General features: G+C 50.2%; 2 protein-coding genes across 12 annotated transcripts in view; both read left to right on the top strand.

The window, feature by feature from the left end:
• Positions 1–10,572, top strand: part of CGNL1 (cingulin like 1) — a 154,481-nt gene extending 143,909 nt beyond the window's left edge. For all 3 annotated transcript variants that reach the window (XM_059913184.1, XM_059913182.1, XM_059913183.1), the window contains 5 exons: positions 3,226–3,309; positions 4,183–4,307; positions 5,768–5,876; positions 6,251–6,414; positions 7,501–10,572. In XM_059913184.1, the coding sequence (XP_059769167.1) occupies positions 3,226–3,309; positions 4,183–4,307; positions 5,768–5,876; positions 6,251–6,414; positions 7,501–7,636 (618 nt within the window). In that variant the 3' untranslated portion in view covers positions 7,637–10,572. The remainder of the gene's footprint in view (positions 1–3,225; positions 3,310–4,182; positions 4,308–5,767; positions 5,877–6,250; positions 6,415–7,500) is intronic.
• Positions 10,573–10,579: 7 nt separating this feature from the next.
• The window catches only part of MYZAP (myocardial zonula adherens protein), a 135,961-nt gene continuing 123,368 nt past the window's right edge, over positions 10,580–23,172 (top strand). For all 9 annotated transcript variants that reach the window (XR_009500816.1, XR_009500818.1, XR_009500817.1 and 6 more), the window contains exons 1-5: positions 10,580–10,669; positions 11,161–12,326; positions 14,410–14,480; positions 15,229–15,314; positions 15,957–16,022. The gene's annotated coding sequence lies outside the window, so the exon portion shown is untranslated. The remainder of the gene's footprint in view (positions 10,670–11,160; positions 12,327–14,409; positions 14,481–15,228; positions 15,315–15,956; positions 16,023–23,172) is intronic.

Genomic DNA, 23,172 nt, shown 5'->3' with positions numbered 1-23,172 from the left:
CCTCGCCACCTGAGCTCTTAACCCGTCCCCTTGCCTCCCCGCGTGTCCACCTCAGTGCTCTCGATTCTTCCAGCGCTCCCTTCCTCTTTCTTAACTCCTGCCTTTTCTCATTAGTGGTCCCTGGCTAGGAGAGCTGCACTTCCTCTCCTGCCCCGTCCCCGCCCTGCCTGACTCTGACCTCCCACTCAGCTCTCAGATCTCAGCTCAGCGTCTCTTGCTCTGGAGAATTTCCTTGACCCTCCCAGTCTGGGCTGTGACCACTGCCGTGTACCCCGTGCCAGCATGCTGTCCTTCCCCATTGCAGTGACACTGACCACAGGGACAGGGCTTGTTCATTTGTCCCCGCACGAGCCTATAATGAGGTCAGGTACTGTCACGATGTCCAGCCTAGGGCTGATAATACAGTCTGAACGAATGCATGGGCCCACCCCATCATTCCAAGACCACCCCTCCCCCGGCACACAAACATATGTGTTCACAAACACACACCCGCTCTCACCCTGGCTGAGTGGGTCTTTTCTGGGGACGCCCCTAAAGGTCTGGAGACATGGAATGGCTACTGTAGCTGAAAGATGGAGACGGGGGCCTTAGAAGGAGGGCCGCACAGCGCCGCACGGGGGGCGGGAGGCACCGAATGTGCTTTCACTGCATTGTAGGCCAGCTCCAAGGGCCTACAGGCCGCCTTGTTCAGCTTCCTTGTTTAGAAATGAGGAGTCCACATCCCAGAGGTGAGGCGACCAAGGTCACATGCAGGTGGGTGCAGAGCCAGGAAGAGAAGCTGGGCCATTGCTCCCTGTCTGTGTAATTGCTTCCCGTCGTGGTGAAAGTTTAGCCGTGTCCTCAGTGAGGTCCTGGCCTCTGCCCAGCGGGCGTGAACAGAACAGTTTCCCCCAGGAGGCACATCGTGGTCCCGTGGCCCAGCCGTGCTGACGACCTCTGTAGGGCTGTTGGCTGGTTCACAGCCGTGCTCGGAGCGGGGCTGTGAGGCTGCATTCATTACCCGTGGACCTGGTGCTCCTAGAGCAGCTAGAGGAATTGTGCAGGGCCCTCTTGGCAGCATGTGATTCTCCAGGGCCCGGGGCCAGGCGGGGGCGTGGAGCCGAGGGAGGAGTTTTATGTGCTCTGCCTGCTGACCTGTGCACGGCTGGCATGTTTTCCCCTGCTGCGTACAAGGATGCCCTAAGGAGACCAGCTGCCTCCCGGATCTTGGTTTTTACGTGACAGCTGTATGTTAGACCCTAAGTCTCTTCGAAGCCTTTTCACTGAGTTAGTCTAGAGAGCCAGAGCAGGTGAGGGAGTGGGCCATGAGTAGGCACGGCCTGTGTTCTGATCCCGCTCCCTCCCGATGTGTGGGTAACTGCCCTGGACCTCAGTGTACTCTGCTGTAAAATTCGGAACCCCTGTGACTTAGAAGCCTGCCAGTCAGAAAGGCAAAAATGTGAACTTTTTTGGGGGACCACCACACAGGTTCACCCTCCTCTGTGGGCAGGGTCTCGGCTTCCTCCCGGGGTACCGGGCTCTCCACGTCCCAGCCCTGCCCATCGCCAGCCCCGTTCCTTACCACTCCCTGTCACCCACTCTGGGCCAGCCACACCACTCTGCTTGTCATTCCGCGCATACGCTGTGGTCGGGACAGTGGGAGATGCAAGTCTAGCCCATCGTGGTGGCGTCTCCTCTCGTTATTCCTCAGGTCTTGCACTCCAGGTGGATGGCAGGGAAGGGGGTGAGCTTATGTTTTACGAGGGTGCTTGTACAGGCGGTGAAAATCCAAGTCAAGGCTGGTCAGGGCGAGACTGTTACACGTGCTCCCCAGGCATCCAGGGACTCCTGTGTGCACACCCCCGGCCTTCAGAAGGAACAGGCAGTTTTATTTTCCTGGCTCACCTTCTTAGTTCTCTGGGCTTCTTCAGGCTGCCCTCTGCTGGACGGTCCTGGGAACAGGGTCTGGGGCCTCTGCCTCTGAAGTGCATTTCACGGTTGCTGTGGCCCACTGGGGATGGGGAATGGAGATAACCGATAGGCAGGCGACAGGGTTTCTTTCCAGATGCTGCTCAGCTAGGCTCATTTGCTATTACTATAGAAGAAATCCTTGGTGAGGCTTAGCCTTTGGCAGGACACCTGGAGTGTTCTTGCTGACTTCTGTTTTTGGCATAAGAAGGGAGAAATCTAGCAGCATCTGAGATATGCTGACTGCAGAAGCCTTTGCTGAAGCTCAGACTTGTAATGCAGCAGCCAGCAGCTCAGGGGAACACTAGCTTCCCCTGTTACTACTTGTGTAGATCCCTGGCAAGTTGGGTGACTGACTCATCCCAGTTTGCCTGGGACTCCCTCAGTTTTAGCGTTCAGAGTCACATGGCCTGAGCACATCCTCAGTCCTGGGCAGGCTGGGATGGTTGGTCATGATCCAAGTTGATTAACTTCTCCAAGCCCTGATGTCCTCAGCAGAGATGGTATTACCTGCGTCACAGGCTTGTTGTGGGGATGTCGTAGGATAGTACAGGTGGAGTGCTGAACAGGTGTAGCGGTTCCCTAGGGCTGCTGTAACAAAGTATCAGTACCGTAAACTAGGTGGCCTAGAACAACAAAAATGTGTTGTCTCAAGTTCTGGAGGCCAAAAGCCTGAAAGCAAAGTGTCAACAGGGTCGTACTCCCTCCAGACCTGTAGGAGAATCCTTCCTTGCTTCTTCCTAGCTTCTGGTAGTTTGCTGGCAATCTTTGGTGCTCCTTCACTTGTAGATGCCTCACTCCAATCCTCCGTCTTCACGTGGCATTCTCCCTGTGTCTCTGTCTTGCCTCTGTGCATGTCTGTCTCTGCATTCAAACTTCCCCTTTTTATAAGGACACCGGTCATACTGGATTCGAGCCCGCCCTAATGACCTCAGTTTAACTTGATTCCCTCTGTGGAGATCCTATTTCCAAATAAGGTCACATCTGAGGTTCTACGGGTTAGGACTTTAATATATCTTTTTGGAGGGGACACGATTCAACCCATAACGGCAGGGTTAACTTTGACTATTATTGGTATTTGTATCATTATTGTTGCAATCGTTGAGAACTCAAGAATATCTAAGGGACAGCTCCAGTATTCATGAGGAGAAGGTAGGAGGCCCCCGTCATCAAGAGGAGCTGAGTTGGTTGTTGGAATTCATACCTGCGAACCATTTCAGCACAAAGGCTATAGGAACACCCCCTCTAACCTCTGGGCTTTTGCACTGTGTGGTGTAGATGGAGCAGATGCGGAACGAGCTACTTCAGGAGCGAGCCGTGAAGCAAGACTTAGAGTGTGACAAGATTTCCCTGGAGAGACAGGTGAGGGCAGCTGGCCCCATGAACCCTTCCCTTCCCTCCCCCCCACCCCCCGCCGCCCATGGCTTTGGATTAGAGCCCCTTGGTTGAGCCTTCTTTGCACAGAACCCCGAAGAACTCTGCAGAGTAACTCACCTGAGAGGTACAGGTGTTTCTAAGGCCTTTTCCAGAGAGGTTATTCCCACAATATTAAGTGTGCTTGTAAGTTTAGCAGCTGGGGAGAGGTAGAATTGCAAGTGTTGTTTCTAGATCCTAAAGAGGGCTAAATTCGAATGAAAGGAGAATAATAAAGAACCAGTGTCCTCAGATGCAGCAGTTGCTAACAAACCTTACTTGAATCACTATTTCTTTTACATGCCATTCATGTATGTTCTTCACCGAGTATGATGTATGATATTGCTGAAGGAGCCTATTTCTCCTGTCCCGCCCCAATAGGTTTATTTATTTATTTATTTTGGCCGTGCCGCATAGCACGTGGGATCTTAGTTCCCCGACCAGGGCTCAAACGCACACCCCCTGCAATGGAAACCTAGAGTCTTAACCACTGGACCTCCAGGGAAGTCCCCCACCCCAGTAGGTTTTGTAAAAGGCCAAGGTCAGCCTCATTTGTCTGACATTCAGTAGTCTTAGGACATGCAAAGATTTCACTCAGGCTTATAAGCAATGTGATAGAATCTCTTCTTTTGGCTTGCCAGGACATGAGTGCAAAGCTTTTCCCTGGATACATCCCCAGGTCTCCTGGGGCCACACATCCTAAGGTGGAAAGCAGGCTTACCTCAGTCACCGACCAAACACTGCCCCACCCTGTGTTCTGCTCTGCTCTGCACAGAGGGTGCGGCAGACACAGCCCCTCACGGCCTCCCTGTCTAATTCCAGAACAAGGACTTAAAGAGCCGGATTATCCACCTGGAAGGTTCCTACAGGTCCAGCAAAGAGGGGCTGGTGGTGCAGATGGAGGCCAGGATCGCAGAGCTGGAGGACCGTCTGGAGAGCGAGGAGAGGTGAGCCGGGCTCAGCCGTGGTACAGAGGCCCTGGTGGGCAGTGGGCATCACATTACAAAGTGCTTTCACACTTGTATCTCTTCCCATCCTCGAAAGCCTGTGAGGAAGGCAGAGCAAGTACAACCTTGCTGGAAAATTGTTTCCATTTTATAGATGAGAAAACTGAGACCCACCAAAGTAAATGACTTGAGGAAGGTAGCCTGGCAGAATATTGATGTAGCAGGACTAAAACTTGGGACTCCCCACTGCTCAGTTCTTAGCTGCTCCTTTCCCCATGCCTTAAATAGGACAGGCTGCCTTGTCAGCTACTGAGTTTGAGCTGGAATAGAGGTAAGGGGGCTGTCTCTGCTCTGGGGGGCCAGGTATATTCAAGCAGAGGCTGAGTGGCCATCTGTCAGAGATGGGCATGTGGGTGGAAGGGACACAGGATCAGATGACTACAAGTGATTCTCTACAGCTTGTTCTCAGACCACAGCCTGAGGGCCAGTACTGGGTTAAGCTTGACCAGCCTCGGTTCTTTTTTTTTTTTTTTTTTTTTTTAGTTTATTTTTATTTTTGGCTGCATTGGGTCTCCGCTGCTGCGTGCGGGCTTTCTCTAATTGCGGCGAGCGGGGGCCACTCCTCGCCGTGGCGTGCCAGCTTCTCGTCGCAGTGGCCTCTCTTGTTGTGGTGGCCTCTCTTGTTGTGGAACAGGGGCTCTAGGTGCGCGGACTTCAGCAGTTGTGGCACGCAGGTTCAGTAGTCGTGGCTTGTGGGCTCTAGAGTGAGGGCTCAGTAGTTGTGGCTCATGGGCTGTAGAGCCTGGGCTCAGTAGTTGTGGCTTGCGGGCTCCAGAGCACGGGCTCAGTAGTTGTGGCTCATGGGCTCTAGAGCGTGGGCTCAGTAGTTGTGGCTCACGGGCTCAGTAGTTGTGGCACACGGGCTTAGCTGCTCTGTGGCACGTGGGATCCTCCCGGACCAGGGCTCGAACCCACGTCCCCTGCCTTGGCAGGCAGATTCTTAACCACTGCACCACCAGGGAAGCCCCCAGCCTCAGTTCTTACTCATGGCCCCTCACCTTCCTAGAAGCAGTGTGGGTATGTGTGCATAGAGCACTTTACATTTTCCATTTTCAGTAAGACTTTTGGGACTGGGCCTTTTTACTCCAGGGCAGCCTGGAGTAAACTCCAAACATTCACAGCCTGGCAGTCTATGATGCACTGCCTTACCAAGTAAAGCGCAGGACTGGGAGAACTCAGGGCAGGTCTGGCTCTGGCTCAGCCTCTCTCTGGCTCTGCAGCCTTGGGCAAAGTCCCTCCCCCTCTCAGAGCCCCTGTTTCCTCATCTGTCCAATGAGCAGTGCTGTCCTGCTGTACACCTGTGAGTCTCCCTGACCCTGCGTCTACCAGACAGCCCTGGGCTGGCCTCCTGTGGGGCTGGGCTGAGACGGTCCCCTGTTCTGCTTCCCCCGCTCTTCCAGGGACCGGGCCAGCCTCCAGCTTAGCAACCGCCGGCTGGAGCGGAAGGTGAAAGAGCTAGTGATGCAGGTAGACGACGAGCACCTGTCGCTGACGGATCAGAAGGACCAGGTGCGGGACCCTCTGCGAGTTCGTTTGAGATTTAATGTCTCGGGCTGGGGAAGCGAGAGGGAGGGGAGGCCTCGGCGGGCAGGCAGGCGGTGAAGTTGAGTGGACTGAGTCCGCCCTTTCCACTCCACCCCTTACATCATGGAATGGGGCCTTTAGAGCCCACTTTAGTAGGGGATTTCAGCAAACTTCAGACCCTGAACTTGGCTTTTAAAAAGTAGAATTTTCTGTCTTAAGAGTCTCATCTCCACTTTCCCATGAGGCTGGTTGCCCCCTTTGCCATACCTTGGTTGCTTGGAGAGAAGGAGGCTGGACCACTGGCCTCTCCGTGCTGGGCCGGGCGACCCGCTGGCTCACAGCCTGCCTTCCCACTGCAGCTGAGCTTGCGCTTGAAAGCGATGAAGCGACAGGTGGAGGAGGCTGAGGAGGAAATAGACAGACTGGAAAGTTCTAAGAAGAAGCTGCAGAGGGAGCTGGAGGAACAGATGGACGTGAACGAGCAGCTGCAGGGGCAGCTAAATTCCATGAAGAAGGACTTAAGGTGGGCAAGTGCGGCGACCCCCCCGGGGCCGTGGTGGCCCTGACATTTGAGGGGAGCCCGATGCTTTCAGAGCTCTCCCACTCCTTTGTCTCAAGCTGATCCCTTGTTGTCACCTTTGGGGTCATCCCATCCTAGGGGTGAGAGTGGCTGTATCCACTCAGGGTGTCACATGTGTCATCCTCATACCATTGCCCCGGCGTCAGCCGGGCAGATATCGTCCCTGTCATCCTGAGGCTCAGAGCAGGTCAGACTAGCTCACACCACCATGTAGGGAGCAGCTCCTGGACCAGCCCTTAGGACTCCTGGGTTAGGGAGAAATGAGATAAAGTTGTGGCTTGTGTTCTCAGGAGGACTAGGATATCCCAAACCTGGTCTCCGGAGAGAGCTGCTCTCTCGAGCTCCCCTGCCACGGCCCTAAGGATGGGGGGCATTAGGTGGGGGGTTGCTTTCCCTGCCTCAGGGTCACTGCCTGGGGCATTGGAGTGACGGGGTGAGTTTAAGTTCACACCCATTCATGGAGCTGGGCCTTTCTTGGAGGCCGACTGTGACCTGGGGCTTTTTGCTGGCTGCCCAGGTAGTTCTCTTATAAATGCCCACAAGACTGGAGCCTGTTGAGAATCCTGTCAACAGGGCATGTCTATCGAGAACCCAGCCCCAGGCTGGCATTCGGGGGCAAAATTTAAGGGGGCGCCAAAAATCTCAATAATCAAGATGCAATATTAAAAAAAAATAAAAATTAATGCAAACAACCCATGGTGAACAAGATGATAAAACTTTAAATTAAGATGGGATTTATGGCAGCACCCTGCTGAGCCATATTGGAGCTTGAGGCAGAAGGAAAAATCAGTACTGTTGACCTTGCCCCAGCCCTGCCCAGCCCACCCTGTCAGCAGCAGCCTCCCGTGCTCTCAGGTGGGCAGTTTGCACCCTGTTGCTGCAGGAACTGACAGGTGCAGACGAGTTAAGTTCTTGTGCTTATATGCCACTCGCTGGGGTGGAGAGACAGGCGCCTAGAACCCCTTCGCCTCCAGATCAGAGGTGAGCCCTGGTCCAGGTTCAGGAAACATAACGCCTGTCGTTTTGCAGACTTAAGAAGCTGCCAAGCAAAGTGCTGGACGACGGCGACGACGACGACGACCTCAGCACGGATGGGGGGAGCCTCTATGAGGCGCCGCTGAGCTACGCCTTCCCCAAGGACAGCACCGCCGCCAGCCAGATCTGAGCCCACTTCCAGGGGGCTGCAGCCGCCCGCAGCAGGAGGCGAGGAAGGGAGCGCCGTCACCTCCTCTTCGCGGACCAGATAATTCCTCCCTGTGACGTCACGTCCTCCTAGGATCTGTATGGCCGCACAGCTCTGGTAGCTTAGACAGCAGCTATTGCAGGGGATGCGTTGAGACGCCTGCAGCCACTTGGCAGGATGGAGCCCCCGTTCTGCACAGCTGTCTGCAGCGCCATCTGCATTGCTGCTCCTCTCTGCCCTCCGCGCCCCCGTCAAGAAAAAGGGGCCAAAATGCTAGTTCCTATTTAATAGCCATTGCGAAGGGGAGGGGAGGATGCGTAGGCTGTACATATTTTAAATCAGACCTTCTCACAGACCGCTGCTGCTGTTCCGTTTTGGAATGTTGCAGAGGCTTCGTGGGATGGCTTGTTTGTAAAGTTCACACATCTCTATTGAGTATTATTTTTAAAAATACAAAGCTACTAGATTTTTAAGTATTACTGAGCAGAGGCAAGAGGGAGAAGGTAAAGACCACTCTGGGCATCAGAGTTGGAAAAAGGAATTGTCGTGGTGATAAGGGCCAGTTAATCCTAAGAAGAGAAGTTCAAGTGGTCTTGGTAAAGAACTTGTTGATGGAGGGGGAGGGAAAGTCAGAGGTCACTTGTATCCGTGGTCCTTGGTTGCTTATTTTATCTAGAATTTTGTTAAAATTTTTGAACCATGCTGGGACCAATACCAGTCACCAGCTGCAGTTTCTTTTGCACAGGTGGAGTGGGCAGACATGTACGTACGGTTTTTTGACAAATGATGTTGGTTTCCGGGGGCGGGGGTGGAGCCCTCCTGTCGTGTCTTTTTGGTCCTTTCCTCCCGCCTGCAAAATACACTCTCTCCGTCCCTGGACGGGGTGGTTGCCGGGTGGGGACTGCGAGGGCTTGGGAGCAAGGTTCGCGGACTTAGGCTTGAGGAAGAGGCAGGTGTGCTGTGCAGTAAGGGCATGGGGACAGGAAGAAGGGAGAGGAGATAAGCAGGTGTGTGTGAGCGTGGGTAGGAAGGAGGAGGTGGAAGAGGAGGAAGTTCTTGAAAGCTGGGGGGATGTGTAGGCAAGAAGCAGGTTGAACAGGAGCTCAGGTTTATGTCAGGAAAGGGAGGAAGGAAGCAGAAGTCAGACAGAGGCATGTCTGTACAAACTGGAAGAATCCTGACTTCTGGGACTGAGGGACAGCGGCCGGCACCAGGCAGGAGGTAACTGGGACTGGGTGAGGTCTGGGCAAGGCCACGTTGCTGGGATGGAATTTCAGGGAGGCACTGGGAGGGTGCTGGGTATCTCGGCACTTCCTCTTGGCCTTCCTGGTGTCACCTCCACCGTGATGGTCCCTAGGCACACACAGAGGCCAGGTCCAATCACAGCTGGTCAGGGCCGTGGCCAGGGAGGGAAGCCTTCGAGTTGTGTGCATGTGAGTGAGTGTTCAGCTACCTCACAGTGTCCCCGCATATCCTGGTAGGTAAGAGGCCTGTGACCCCAGCGCTCCCTGACAGTTGCCACAGGGAGCAGGGCATCTCAGTGCCCTACCTACCCCAGGTCACAGAGCCCACCCAGCAGGACTCAGAGTGATCAGCCCCATTTATGGGTAGGTGTCGTCGCCCCCCACCCCCGCCACCATGGGTGAGGCCCCCAGAGCAGAAGAGCCACGCCCTCTTCTGCCTCTGCTGGGTGGAGTGCTTCTTGCCTCTGCTTGCTTATTTGGAGTATGGAGAGATTCCTCCCTTTAGCCGTTCATTCGTTTAGCATATATTTATTGGACATCCATGATATCCCAGTCTTTGGCACTGGGAACACAGCAGTGAATAAAGTGGATCAAAATCCCTCCCTTCCTGGAGCACCGTCAGGGGAGAGGGGGTGATAGACAACAGTCACACCAACGAACACAGAGGCTGAGCCCCTTCAAACCTAGCGCCGGAGGCCCTCTGTCCTCTTGGGGAGGCAGCAAGCCTGTGGTTGGTTGACTGGCTCACTGGAACCCACAGGGGTTCTTCGACTCTCATATGTTGTTGAGTTCCCCGCTGCTTCCACCACCATTAGGTGTTTGCCAAGAAGCCTGCCCAGCAATGCTTCCGCCCGCTCATCACTACAGATTAGAGATGGGAAAAGTTGGGGGCCCAAGAACTTTGGGAGCGAGTCAGCATCTGTCTTGGTTCGTGAGAAAGTGTCTGCCTCTCATTCTGGCCAGTTCCTTCCGGTAGCCGTGAGGCAGGCTGCAAGAAACAAACTGCCTGTGAAAAGAGAACAGAGCTCAGCATTCAGAAGATCTGCATCTTTACCCTAAAACTGGGGCGTTACAAATGTCAACAAATGCGCCCTCCTACGCTGTAACGGGGCTGGCGGTGAGCTGGACGCATGCAGTGCACCAGGATGGGAGGAACACGAGCCTGGGAGCTGAGAAGAGAGATGTTTTCAAGTCCCAGCTCATCTTACCATGGTGACCTTGACAGGCCTGCTCTCAGAGCGGCAGATGACACGGAATGATTGAGGACCAGAGCTCAAGGTCCTTGCCAGCTCGGACACGCTGTCATTCTTTGATTTTATTATGTACACATATATATTTTTTTCTGTTTGTTGCTTTAAGAACTAACCCCACTCGAGAGTATTTTCTTTAGCTAGTTTAAAAAGAAAAAAAAGTATTTTATTTAATAAACAAGTATGTGGCCAAATGCAATGCTGAAGAGACAATCATCATATAGCTTTATAATTTTTTTTCCTGCTTCTGAGTGTCATCCGATAATGCCGATAGGCTTATTCTGTTGGGTTTCTGCTTTCGGGTATGGTTTGATTGCCTAGGTTTGTCACCGGGAAGAGACAATCTTAGGCAGCTACCTCCATGTAAGTGAACTCCTGGAGAAAGCGAGTTTGCCTTCCAATAAACGGTATCACCCAGCAGGAATCTTGACTCCCGTTATTTCGACTCCCTTGTTTTCTCCAGAGCTTGGCTCCGTGTCTGCCAAGAAACAACCCAGGTGAATGGCTGGAAGCTACCCAAGGTAGGGGACCTTGGGGCGTTCCAGGCTGGGGCCCGTGTCTGAAATAGAAGGGTGGGGAGGGGGTGAGGGGCACACTGAGAGGATTAATGTCCCTGGATGGTTATGATGTTCTGAGAAATCCAGACTGCCCATTTCCAGAAAATGGCAAAAGGGGAAATGTGTTGATAACTGAGAATAAACAGGCACCCCCTGTTTTTTCCTTGTTCCGAAACTGAAATGGGTTCTCCTGCAATCACAGTTAGCACGTAATCTCACTTGATCTGCGGCAGGCTAACAGCAGGTACCATGGCCTCCGTTTTATATGAAACAGGAGTCACTTGAGCGTGGAAGGGACCTACCCTGCTCATGGTCCATTCTCCGCCCTGTCCTCTGGAGGCCGATCCCTGAAGGCCCTGGGTTCCCCACATGACTGATGACGACGCTGGTCGGGGTCAGCTCGTGGGAGCAGGTGGAGGTCAGCATTTTTCTGTTGTCACCCCTCTTTTGTGCAGCGTTTCCAGCGGTGATGCAGCCGGACAGGACTGCAAAGGATTCACAGGACTTGGGCGACCATACCTCCTCCTTGTGTCTCTGGTTCTAAAGGTGGTCAGGGCGGCCTGCTGCTGTTCCTCTGCGCCCCTCGGCAACCCTGGTGGGTTCCCCCAACGCTGCCGCCCTCCAGGGCATTTCTTCATTAAACCCTTTCGGCCGCCGCAGAGGGCTGCTGCTTCCTGCCCGGAGCTCTGCCCACTGCCCCCTCAACGCCCCCAGTGATGTAAACATCTGGCCCATCCAGCTATCCTGCAGCCCTTGACTCCCTTTATTCTGACTGAACAGAGCATCTCAAATATAGATGAGATTTTCTAATTTTAATAAGTCCTCAAAGTCTTTGCATAAATTGTTTGCTTTTTTTTTTTTTAAAAGAAAGGGCAGGATTTTGGGGGGTGTAATTTTATCATTTGTAAGTAAAAGACACCCTTTTGGTACTAGTTGCTTTTGAAACTGTATTTAAGCCTCTTTGGCCCCTGTGCCAGGGTCTTTGTGGTGAGCGTAAGAGATCTGAGAGGTTACCTGTCCGCTGCGCCTGTGGGAGGGAAGTGACTCAGGAGCTCAGAGCCAAAGGGAAAAAGTCCTTCCAGGCCTGCAGCTAGCTCCTTCCCCCACATTCTCGACATTCCTTCTTTGAACTTGTGGATGGTTTCAGCGATCCTGTCTTTGTAGGAAGATAGTCATCAGTCAGAAAGTTTTCTGTTCTAAACTTTCAAATGACAGGAGAAAATGACTCGACAGCAAGTTCCTATCAGCAGCTGAGCAGCCTCAAATCCAGAAATTCCAGGCTTTGAGACTTGGTCCTGCTCTCAGACCTGCACTGAAAGTCATCGTGGATGTTCACGTGTATGACCTGAGACCCAGCCTGTCTCCATCTGCAGAGCAAGATTTGAGTGTGTGCCCCATGCCGGGTTTGGTAAAGCTGGAAAGGGTGCAGTGCCCTTCCAAGAGACATTCAACAATGACACCTATTCTGTGGCGGGAGCTTTGCAAGTTTCCTACCTTGAGGAATCTCACTTGGTCTCACAACAGTTGTCAACAATGCCCCGGGGATGGGGCACGTGATTCCAGAGATCTTCTGGGTAAACAAAATGAAACAGTTTTACCAGAAAGGCAGAAATGTTGGCAGGTAAGGAATCTGAGGCTTGGGGAGGCTGGGCGTTTTCCCATAGGTCACAGGTGGAGTAAGTAGCCAGCCCAGGAGCAGAACCTGCCAGCATGGGCCAGGTGCTGTTGCAGATACAAGGTTTAAGGCCCTGTCTAGGACCTTTATAAGCTTACAGTGTGATTACAAAAATGATTATCAAGCTAAGTGGAAATTAGATACAAATATTAAGTCCTTCGTATATTTATGGCACACCAAATTTGTCTGCCCTTGGGCTTTGCTAGCCCTCTGCCTATAGTCAGTGCCGCCGGTTTCCCCTGGTTTTCCATGTACAATTCAATAGCTAAGTGTGTTGAGCACTTACTGCTGTATATTGGGCATTGCTGTAAACCCTCACATGTATCGACTCACTTGATTCCTCTGACCACCCCCTGAGCAGGTGCTCGTGACAGAGGCAGAGGGAGTTACTAACCTTCCCCAGGGCACATGGCAGCCCATGGAAGAGCCAGGACTGGAGTCTGGGTCTGCGTCTGGAGTTCACACTCGGCGCTAAGGAGCTCTGCTGCCTCCCACCCACACCCACTGCCCTGGAGGACGAGGGTCTTCCATTTGATCCCGTGTTAGGGCCTCCCAAGTCCTCCTGGTTCTTCGTCCTTCCGCTCTCCCCTTCATGTGTGAGTGTCTGTGCAACTCAACAGCCTGCTGCCTGCCTCCACTCTGAGTGCTTTAATCAAAGGCACAGAGAAATCAAAGTTAACTTCTGAAGCCACAGACTGGAACTGCAAGGAAGTGCTGAGGGTTGCCAAGGTTTAGAAGGTATTGGGAGTGGTCATACTGTGCTAGCTGAGACTGTGAGGGAATGGAAACTGAATAACCAGAGGAAGCAGGGCAATAAAGAGAAGGGAAACTGAAAAGAGAAGCAGAGACACTGATAGAAAGAGTGGTTGAGTTTTAGAGCTTTCTTGTTTTCTGACAACTCTCAGTTGATCAGTGAGTATCCTTTGAAATGTTTTCTTGTGATAACTTGAGTAGATCTCTAGTCTTTTCAAGCATATAGGTATTTTGGAGGCCATATTATGAAGAACTTTCGATGCTAGGGCAACACGTTTTTAATTCTCTAGGCCAGGGATACCTATTAACTATTTCTGAGATGGAGAATAGTGTCATTAGAAGTGTGTTAAATGAAGATTAATCTAGAAGGCGTATGTAGGAGAGATGGAGAGCCGTTGGCTACTGTGATCTTTGGATCTCTCGTTTTGCCATTGATGCCCCCTTGGTGCCGCGCTAACCTGACTTATCTGGGCCTGATCCGGTGGGTGACCTTCGGGCCACCCCACCATCTCCCTGTGTGGAAGGTGCACTTGGGCAGCATCAGCAAGTCCCTGGGTTTGGGTGAGTCTCAGGGAACATTGACCTTCCCAACCCCCAGGAGACTTTGGGATGAGAACCTTCCTCTAGAATGGTATGTGACCGTAATAATCTTCTTGTGTAATGCACCTTTCATATTAGTCTTAAATTCAAAACTGCACTTGCAACCTGAAATCAGTAAGTTGTCCTCAGTGGGACACTATTGACTGTGGTCACTAATAAAACCCCTCACCCCAGAGTAGCTCGTTGAAGAGTAGGGGGTGGTCGGGCTGGAGTCTGGAAACCCTGGACAGCAGTGGGCTGCCTTGTGGAGGTGGCACGTGTTTCTGCTACGCTGGGTGGGCCTGGGCTCTGGAGCCCTGCGAGTGGGCAGGGTCCGGCCTTTGTGCAGGGATGGAGAAGGTCTGCGGGGCACAGCCAGCTTCAGGCCTGAGAGCTGTGTGCAGGTCATCTTGAAGGAAGGGGACCCCACTGCCCAGCCAAGGCCCAGGAGTGGAAGGACTCAGCTGTGAAAGCTGACTCCCCGCCTCCTTAACTTGGGGTGTCCGTTGGGGTGGGGGTTATGTATGCCGGATGGGAGAGGTGATAGGTACCCGCCTCGCCATCCATGTACCAGACGGAGGGCATTCCTTCTGAGCCCTACCCAGGGACTGCACAAAGACCAGAAAGTTTTGCCCTGTGGATGGACCTTATTTGGGGGCAGTGGGAATGATTCTTAACATCTAAAATCCCTCAACAGGGTAGCAGCTGCACTTGGGCAGACTCCTGTGGGCCAGGGATCTTTATCTGATTTAATCTGCATCCTGCAAGGTAGGTAGTGTTACCCCCTTTCACATGTTAGGGAACATGTACAGAACGAGACGTCATTTGTCTTAAGTCACCGGCTAGTCAACAGTGGGGCTGGGATGAAGTCCCGTCTGCTGCTCTTACAGTCAGTGTCCCCACACCTTGGCCCTTCCCCCTCGCTGCCCCTCTAGAACAGCTACCACCGACCCCCTCAGCTGAGGACAGTTAGGCACGAGGGCTGGGAGGTTTGTCGGTGGTCACAGGGCCTGGCCTCTGGATCACAGGTTTGCACTTGGACTATGAGGCCTGCAAGAAGGGAAAGCAGCCGGCCCGCCCTCTCCTCTCTGCAAGCCCCCTCCCGCCAGCTGCAGGCTGCCGGCCCGGCTAACCTCGTTCCAACTGCCTCCGGCCTTCTGGCCCTTCCAGGACAGGCTTGTTTCCTGGAAAGGACTTGGAGCGTCAGGTAAACCAGGTGTCTCTAGTTAAATGCCCTCCTGCCTTCGAAAGGGCCAGGCTGGTAAGCCTGCCAGTCCAGCTCCTTGGTTTGCTTGGTCCATCCCTGGGATTGGCCGCCTTGCCTTTCTTCAGGTGCCAGTCGTTCCCGGCCTGTCCCTGGGAGTGAATATGGGGTTCTTTGGAGACAGGCACAGTGCTCCCTGCAGAGCTAGGCGAGGAAACAGGATCTGAAAAAGATGGGTGACAGGGTCCCTCCGGGGCTCCTGGCACCTCCAGAAGGAGACAGTCCGTGTCCCTGTCCACTCTCCCTGGGCAGATGTATCCTGGCGTTTAGATAATGAAGAACTAGAAAACAAAACTGGCTTCCCCTCGACTCGCCTGCCGGCTTCTCCTATGACCCAGGTATTGTTCCTGATTCACACATGGCTTCCTAAACCAGCGTCATTTTCTGAAACAACTCACTCTACTACCACCTCCCCTTCATGGAAATTTAAAAAAAAATTTTTTTTTTTTTTTTTGTCTGTGTCATTGCTGCTGGATTCTAAAATCAAGGTACAGAATGCTCCTGGCCTTCCAGTCTAGGCCCCATGGAAAGGTTAGGTGTGCCCAGTATAACCACGTTAGTCCACCCCTGTGATGGGCAGAGGCGTGCAGGCAGGAAGCATCGAGCTCTCCCTGTTGGTCATCACATGGTCAGCACATCGGAGGACTGCCACTGTATGTCCAGAGCTGCTTCCCAGATGTTAAGAGGCCAGGTGTGGAGTTAGTCCCTGTGACTTTACTACCAACCTCAGCAACAAAGATATTTAGGGAGCATCAAATATGGGGAAGACAGAAATAGGCAAGATAATGCAGCATGGCACTGGGTCTTAGAATTTCCATTTGAAGACTTCTGGTTTATTTTGTTGAGAAATTTGTGTTCCCACCACCAAGAGTTAATAGTGGTTCATATTTGGTCATATCTGCTTCACAATTTTAAATAAGAGAAAAGTTTCCCCCTTTGTCTCTCATTCCCTGCCTCATTCCCTTTTCTCCTTCCCAAAGGCAGCCACTATTCAGAGGATCAACCAGTTTGTTGCATGAGCATCTAGGATAAATGAATGACTGGAGGTGAGACTATTAGAGAATTGTTTTAAATACTCTACGGGAAGTCAGGACCTTAATAGCTGCACTGGGGAGGGATGAGACCCCACAAGGGGGACATAATTGCCTAATGGTTTGAAGACTAAGCTGTTTCTAAAGGTGAACCCAGATAGAGGCAGAGCCTTGGCTTGGCTGAGTTGGGATGTCCAGGCTTGGGTGGTCTGAGCTTACCTTCCCTCCACGGTGGAGAAGAGACCTTATGCTGCCCCAGAGGTATTCTTTCCCCTTCCTTACCCAGCATACTGCTGCCTTTTGTCCCTCAAATATGCTGAACAAATATTGAATAGTATTGATCTGAGGGAACACCTAGTTATTTGCCTGTTTGGGAAGGGGCATTTTGAGTTGCCTGTGGTGCTCGCATGTCTTAATTCCAGGCTCACAAAGACCAGGGTCTCACTGGCTCCCTCCCCTGGCGAACAAAGAGCACAGCATCCTCTGTCATCCCTGGGAACACCCAGCTCTGGCCTGGAGTTGCCATTGTTCCTTGGCTGCTGCCTTTGTGGGCCCTTGTGCTTGCAACCTCCTGGATGGTCACATGGGTGAGGAGGGATGTTGTGCACCTCATTCAGGGCCAGCTGGGTGCTAGTGGCCATGTTTGTTTAGCCATGTTCTATTTGGACCCTTGATGATCAAAATGTGAACATCATTTGGTAAACTTTCCTTTTTTTTTTTTTTTTTCTTCTTTTTGGATTTTATTTTAAAAGAGTTTACTGACATGGATCTTATTTCATGAGATACAGTAAGGTACAAGTCATGGAAATTTTAAAGTTTGGGTAAACTTTCCTTTTAACTTCAACATTCCAGGAGCTGGAATCCTTACACACCAGGAATAGCTCTTTGAACGTTTGTCAATAGAGGCATGCCTTATGGTGTCTGTTCTTCCTTAAGTATACATTTCCTAGCCAGAAGTTTCTAACAATAGGATCATACCTCAGTTTGCCAAGAGGCCTCACCCATGCTCCTGCTTGGCAGGTAGAGGGATTGAAAGATGTCCCTTCTTTCTTTACATATTTATTTTTCCATATAAAATAGAGTAACCGTATTAACAAAAAATTGGAAAATAACCCTGCCAGCCTAATGCAGCCATCCTGAGCATTTTAGCACATTTCCTTCCAGTCTTTTTCCTATGTATTTTTTAATACTTTAAAAAAAAATAACTTTATTTTATTTATTTATTTTTGGCTGCATTGGGTCTTCGTTGCTACGTGCGGGCTTTCTCTAGTTGCGGTGAGCAGGGGCTACTCTTCGTTGCTGTGCGTGGGCTTCTCATTGTGGTGGCTTCTCTTGTTGTGGAGCATGGGCTCTAGGCACGCAGGCTTCAGTAGTTGTGACACGCAGGCTCAGTAGTTGTGGTTCAAGGGCTCTAGAGCACAGGCTCAGTAGTTGTGGCGCACGGGCTTAGTTGCTCCGTGGCATGTGGGATCTTCCCAGACCAGGGCTCAAACCCGTGTCCCCTGCATTAGCAGGAGGATTCTTAACCACTGCGCCACCAGGGAAGCCCCCTATGCATTTTTTGTTTTGAACGTTGGGGTGCGTGTATCTTTTTTATTTTTAATATATATTTATTTATTTATTTGGTTGCACCGGCTCTTAGTTGCAGCAGGCAGCCTCCTTAGTTGCGGCACATGTGCTCCTTAGTTGCAGCCAGTGGGCTCTTTAGTTGCAGCAGGTGGGCTCCTTAGTTGTGGCATGTGAACTCTTAGTTGTGGCATGTGGGATCTACTTCCCTGACCAGGGATCGAACTCAGGCCCCCTGCATTGGGAGCACGAAGTCTTACCCACTAGACCACCAGGGAAGTCCCTCCTATGCTTTTTTTTAATCATAACTATACCCACAGTATTGATGTGAGTTTATATATGCTTTTCTGTCACTTAACATTAGAATAAGCATGTTTTCTGATAATAGATAACCTTTGCCTCTTTAAAAATGCTGCATAACAACGAATTGCACGAATCGCATCAGTTAATTACCATCCCTATATTACTGGATGTCTAGTATCCTAAATTTTGCCTTCCTACAGTGAATATTTTGTATCTGTAGTTTTTTCTGTATTCAAATTATTTGTTTTGGCTAGATAACCAGAACTGGAATTACTGGGGTATCAAGTGAAAAAGAAATCTTTACGTCTCTATAAATGTTGCCAAAGTGCTTTTCAGAAGGGTTTACCAATTTGCATAGACACCAACAATATACAGATGTGGCCGTCCCTCTGGGTCCCCTACCCCTCACTTTTGCTAATTAACCTCTCTTTCTGAGTAATAGAATAACTTCTTTCATCAGGTTAGTCTCCTTTTGTATTGTCAATGGGTTTATTTTATAAGATGTCCTTCTGTGACTTGTCTATTCTTATCCTTTTAATTGTTATCTATTAATTGTTTTTTAAGTGGCAGATGATAAAAATGAAAACAGTGTAATAGAGTAAAACAGTGAAAAATAAGTAAAACATAAGTGAAACAGTAAAAAATAAGTGAAACAGTAAAAAATAAGTCCTCCATCCTTAACCCCAATCTCTCCACTCTCTACCCAGGGGCAAACACTCTTTCTCGTTTATTTTATATCTTTCAAGTCAGCTTTTCAATGTTTCATCCAGAATTTATGTGTGTCCCACTGGACACATTCACAGAAAAGTAAATGAAAGCAACTCGAGGGTATTTATAAAAGGCGATGAGGAGAGTGTGAGCCCTGGGAACACCCCTGACTCAGGCTGACTCCTTCCCCACAGTAAAGGAGACCTGCCTCTGGACTGCTCACCCAAGGGTTGCATCCAGGATGTGGGACTCATGGGTCAGTGAGGTGATCCTGAAAGAAGGCTGCCCACAAAGTTGGGGTTTTTTTCAGTGACTCTAGTGTCAGATACATGAGGGAGCTTCAATATAAGAGGCCAAGGTCTGTCTGAAGAGACCTAGGCCTTCCAAAGGGAGCCAGGCACCCGAATCCCTATGCCTGGACACTCCTAGGACTCTACATGCTCAAGCCCCAGGCCACAGTTGTGTCAGCCCCAGACTACTGCGTGGACTGTCCTTTCCCATTTGCCCACTCAGGCCTCACTATCTCTTCTTCTCTATTTTGGCGATCATCTTCTGCTTCTTACACATTTTTCTCTGAGGATCCTTGATTCCTTACTCTCTGACTGCCCCCTGGCTTTCAGGTCCTCTTTCAAGGGCACTCTCTGCCCCAGCTCGTGTCAGGCCCAATGGGTATCTCTCCTCTAGCAAGTCCACATGGTCAAAACCATAAATATAGGAACTTATTGGGGAGGGCAGCGAAGATGGGGACCATTGGGCAAGTGGCCCGGGAGGAGAGAAATTACAGGGTCAACACCGTCTTCCTAAGATGGCAACAGGAGATTTGGACCAAAGGCTCAGGGTCTGCAGGAGGCTGCGTTCCCAGTCAGGTATTAGTGGTGGCTGCAGCAGTTTAGTTTTCTCAGGGCTCCTGGGTTCTCAGGTGGGCTCCGTAAGGGGCTAAGAGGCTGATGGGATGGAAGGCTTCACGGGGCTACCTGCTGTGAGTCCCAGCATGACCACTGTGGTGGCCAGCAGGGGGCGTTGGTGGCAACTTCTGGCTATGATGTGGTAGAGTAGTGGGTGCTGGGTTTCCAGGGCCCCGCCCACCAGTGGTGGAGTCCCAAAGAGGACTTTGGACAACAGCAGGGTTTGTCTTCCCAGCCTAGCCCAGGTCACCTAGGCAACTGGGGCTCCTCAGTTACCTTTATGTAGCAATGTTTACATCGTACTGATTTGAATTCCAGCATTTCTTGTGAGCTACTATTTTGTGAGAGACCAAAGTTTTTCACTTGCACCTTTCAAAGAGCGTTTGCCGTACACCTACTGTGCGCTGGTCAACGTTGAGATAAGTAGGGCTCAGTCCCTGGACTTAAAGGAATAAAAAAATGTCCACTAAGAACTAAAAAGCAGTAGAGTCTAAAGCACTAAAAAAAGAGGTATAGATGAAGTGCGTTGGTGGTTCATGATGGGACAGATCCTTACTGGCTGGGCTAATTAGGGAAGGCTTCATGGAGGAAATAACATCTGAGAGGGCGTTAAAAATGGGTGCAATATTTTAAGGCATTTTTTAATAAGATTTTAATCTTACAGATGGACGTGTCTTTGGTGGAAAGGACAAAGTGAACACTTGGATGCAGGCAGGATTCAGAGAATCAGTCAGTTCATTAGAATCTAGGATAAATGAAGTGGAGGAGTGATTGGAGGTGAGGCTGGAAAAGAGGTTTGGGACCATATTTTTGGAGGACTTCGAATGCCACTCCCAGAAATAGGAAAGCAGTGGATGTTTATGAACAGAAGATTTTGGACAAAGAACAGAGGAGTTGGGTTTTATGCCTCCTTGTCCTTTCTGAGAGGGAGATGAATAATTTTTTAAAGTGGCTGGTGAACTTTGTTCTTATAGAAGTTATGACACTTGATCATTAGTAAGGAAAATTTGCTACTCCCATTGGAAAAATCTCTTATTATCCGTTTCATGCATCTCAGGGTGCAAATCACTACTTAGTCGAAGCCAGTGCTTCTCAAACTTAAGTGTGCATCAGAATCAACTGGAGGGAGGGGGCTTGTTAAAACACAGACTGCTGCCCTCACTCCCAGAATTTCCGGGACAGCCAAGAATTTGATGCTGATGCTGCTGGTCGGGGGACCACACTGAGACCCTCCCGATTAAACTTCCTACCTGACCTTTCTCAATGGATCCACTGGGTGGCAGCAGAGAGCACCACAGTCCGCACACTGGCCAAAGCTGGAGTCCTCCGGCCGGGGCTGCGCGGGGCTGCTTCCCTGGGCCGTCGATGCAGGCCTTAGCTACTGAGTAGCCACACAAAACAGCCACGACACCCAGCTCTCCAACACGCAAGGACGCCTTGTAGAAGGGAGTGCTTGGTGACTTGGATCTCGTTCCTTCCCCAGGGTGTCCCCACCCCAAACACTCTCCACCAGGCCCTCAGAACTCTCCTCAGCTAGTCCCTCCCTGAAGAGCGGAGTGTATGTGATAACGTTCAAGGTCACTTCCACAAAGTTTCTGAGGATGAGGTGACCTAGAGCTTGGAAAGGGAACCGTGGGGTCCAGAATGGAGGGGTTAGGCTGTGGCCGCGGGGTCCACCTGATGTCCTCAAATCAGGGGTGCGCGGCCCGCTGTGTTGGCAGAGAACAGCCCTGACCCAGACACAAGGCTGGAGGTAGCCAGCTGCCGTCCTGAGTGAGACGCGTTCCGCCACGCCTCCGGGTGTCTAATAAGTCTGCCAGGGTTTTCGGTGAATCTGTGAATCACTGAGAAAGAATCCACCCTGTTCTGGTCAAAGGTGGCACATGGAGTGAACTGTAATTAACAAAGGGCAAAGAGTCAGTTATGCCTTCTGCTAATGGCTCCTTATTTTCCCTCTGAAGGTTTTTCTCTAGTTCTTTATAGTCTAGTCTGCTTACGATATTTATTCTCCTTTGTTATATACTTGAGATCACATACCAGCTATTTTTAATACTAGTTAATTTACTTATTATCAATAGCATTCCATAATGTGTTAAAGCATTATTCTAGTGTTTTTGAACATTTTTGAACATCTGTTTTGAACATCATAAATATCTTTTAAAATCACTATTTTTCTATCATGTATAGAAAATACGTTTTACTTAATTCTTGTAGGCATTATTTTCTTTGGTATTTGGCATTATTTTCTTGGAGTAATATCCCAAAACAGGAATTATTGTGTCAAATGCCTTTTTTGCATGCAAGTGGAATTTTTATTAACTTTTTCATTTATGCAAATAACTTATGCTCTTTATTTAAAAATACAGATAGGTTAAAACGTGCTTCCTTAAAAATACAGATAGGTCAGTGATAATAATATGAATATGAATGAGAAGGATGAGGAGAGGGAGAAGGAAAGTCACCCTTGGTTTCACTATCTAGAAATAACTTAATATTTTTGTGTATATTTGCCTAGGCTTTTTCTCTATATACAGGTTTATTTTTATAAAGTTTGGAATCATACTTTTTGTACTGTTATATAACCTGCTAGAGATATCATAAATGTATACAAATCAGTAGTCTGTTGTAGGACATTTAAGTTGCTTCTTTTTTGTTTGCTGTCATAGGTGATGCTGCTATTAATTCATTAAACAAATATTCAGTGAGCTCCCACATATGCCAGGTGTTTTGCTAGAAGCTGTGTCTACAGGGGTAAAATTGTCAGCAGAAGATAGGATTGGTGGGGAAGAGACGCAGCGGAAAGGCTCCTGTCATCAGGCTGGGTTTTCTCCATTCTGTTTCCTCACATGGCTGAGAGGGACTCAGCGCTGTGACAGCAGCCACTGGCTGGGTACGGTTCTATCTCTTCCATCAGCGCCAGTGTTTCCTGGTTTCTCTGCCTGCTCACACGCCTGCCAGGGTGGGGCCTCATGGAGTTGGCCTCCTTCCTTCCTGAAACAGCCAACCAAAGCCAGAGGGGCAGCCTGGGAGCTGGTCCCACACCTCTGATTCTGTTGTTCCTTCTATGCAGTATGTTCAATGATCATGAAAATGACTAGACATATTCATTGTCAGTTATTAAAGAAAAATGGCACTGGCTGCTTCACTGTGGAAAAGTCTCCCATGGAGGCTGCTCCATCCTGCTAGATCCCTACCCTTTCTTGCACGCTATTTGCTGATACATATTTGGTGTATTGGGAGGGAGGCTAAGACCTTTTTAATTTTACATTTTCATTACCCCTAAAAGAAGCCTCATACCTATTAGTAGTCACTCCTCCTCGGCCCTGGCAACCACTAATGAGCTTCCCATTTCTATGGATTTGCCTATTTGGGACATTTTATATAAACGGAAGCATACAGTATGTAGTCTTTTGTGTCTGATTCAGTTTAACATGATGTATTCAAGGTTCGTCCAAGTTGTAGCATGTATCAGTACTTCATTCTTTTTTATGGCTGATACTATTCCATTGTGTGAATATACCACATTTTGTTTGTACACTCATCAGTTGATTGGCATTTGAGTTGTCTCTGTTTGGCTATTATGAGTAATGCTGCTACGGACATTAGTGTATAGGTTTTGTTTGAACATATGTTTTCAATTCTCTTGGGTGGAATTCTCTCTAGGAGTGGAATTCCTGGGTCAT

The sequence above is a fragment of the Balaenoptera ricei genome, chromosome 2 (genome assembly GCF_028023285.1).
Source record: "Balaenoptera ricei isolate mBalRic1 chromosome 2, mBalRic1.hap2, whole genome shotgun sequence".
Lineage (NCBI taxonomy): Eukaryota > Metazoa > Chordata > Mammalia > Artiodactyla > Balaenopteridae > Balaenoptera > Balaenoptera ricei.
The sequence above is the reverse complement of the archived record's forward strand: the minus strand, read 5'-3'. Positions and strand labels throughout refer to the sequence as shown.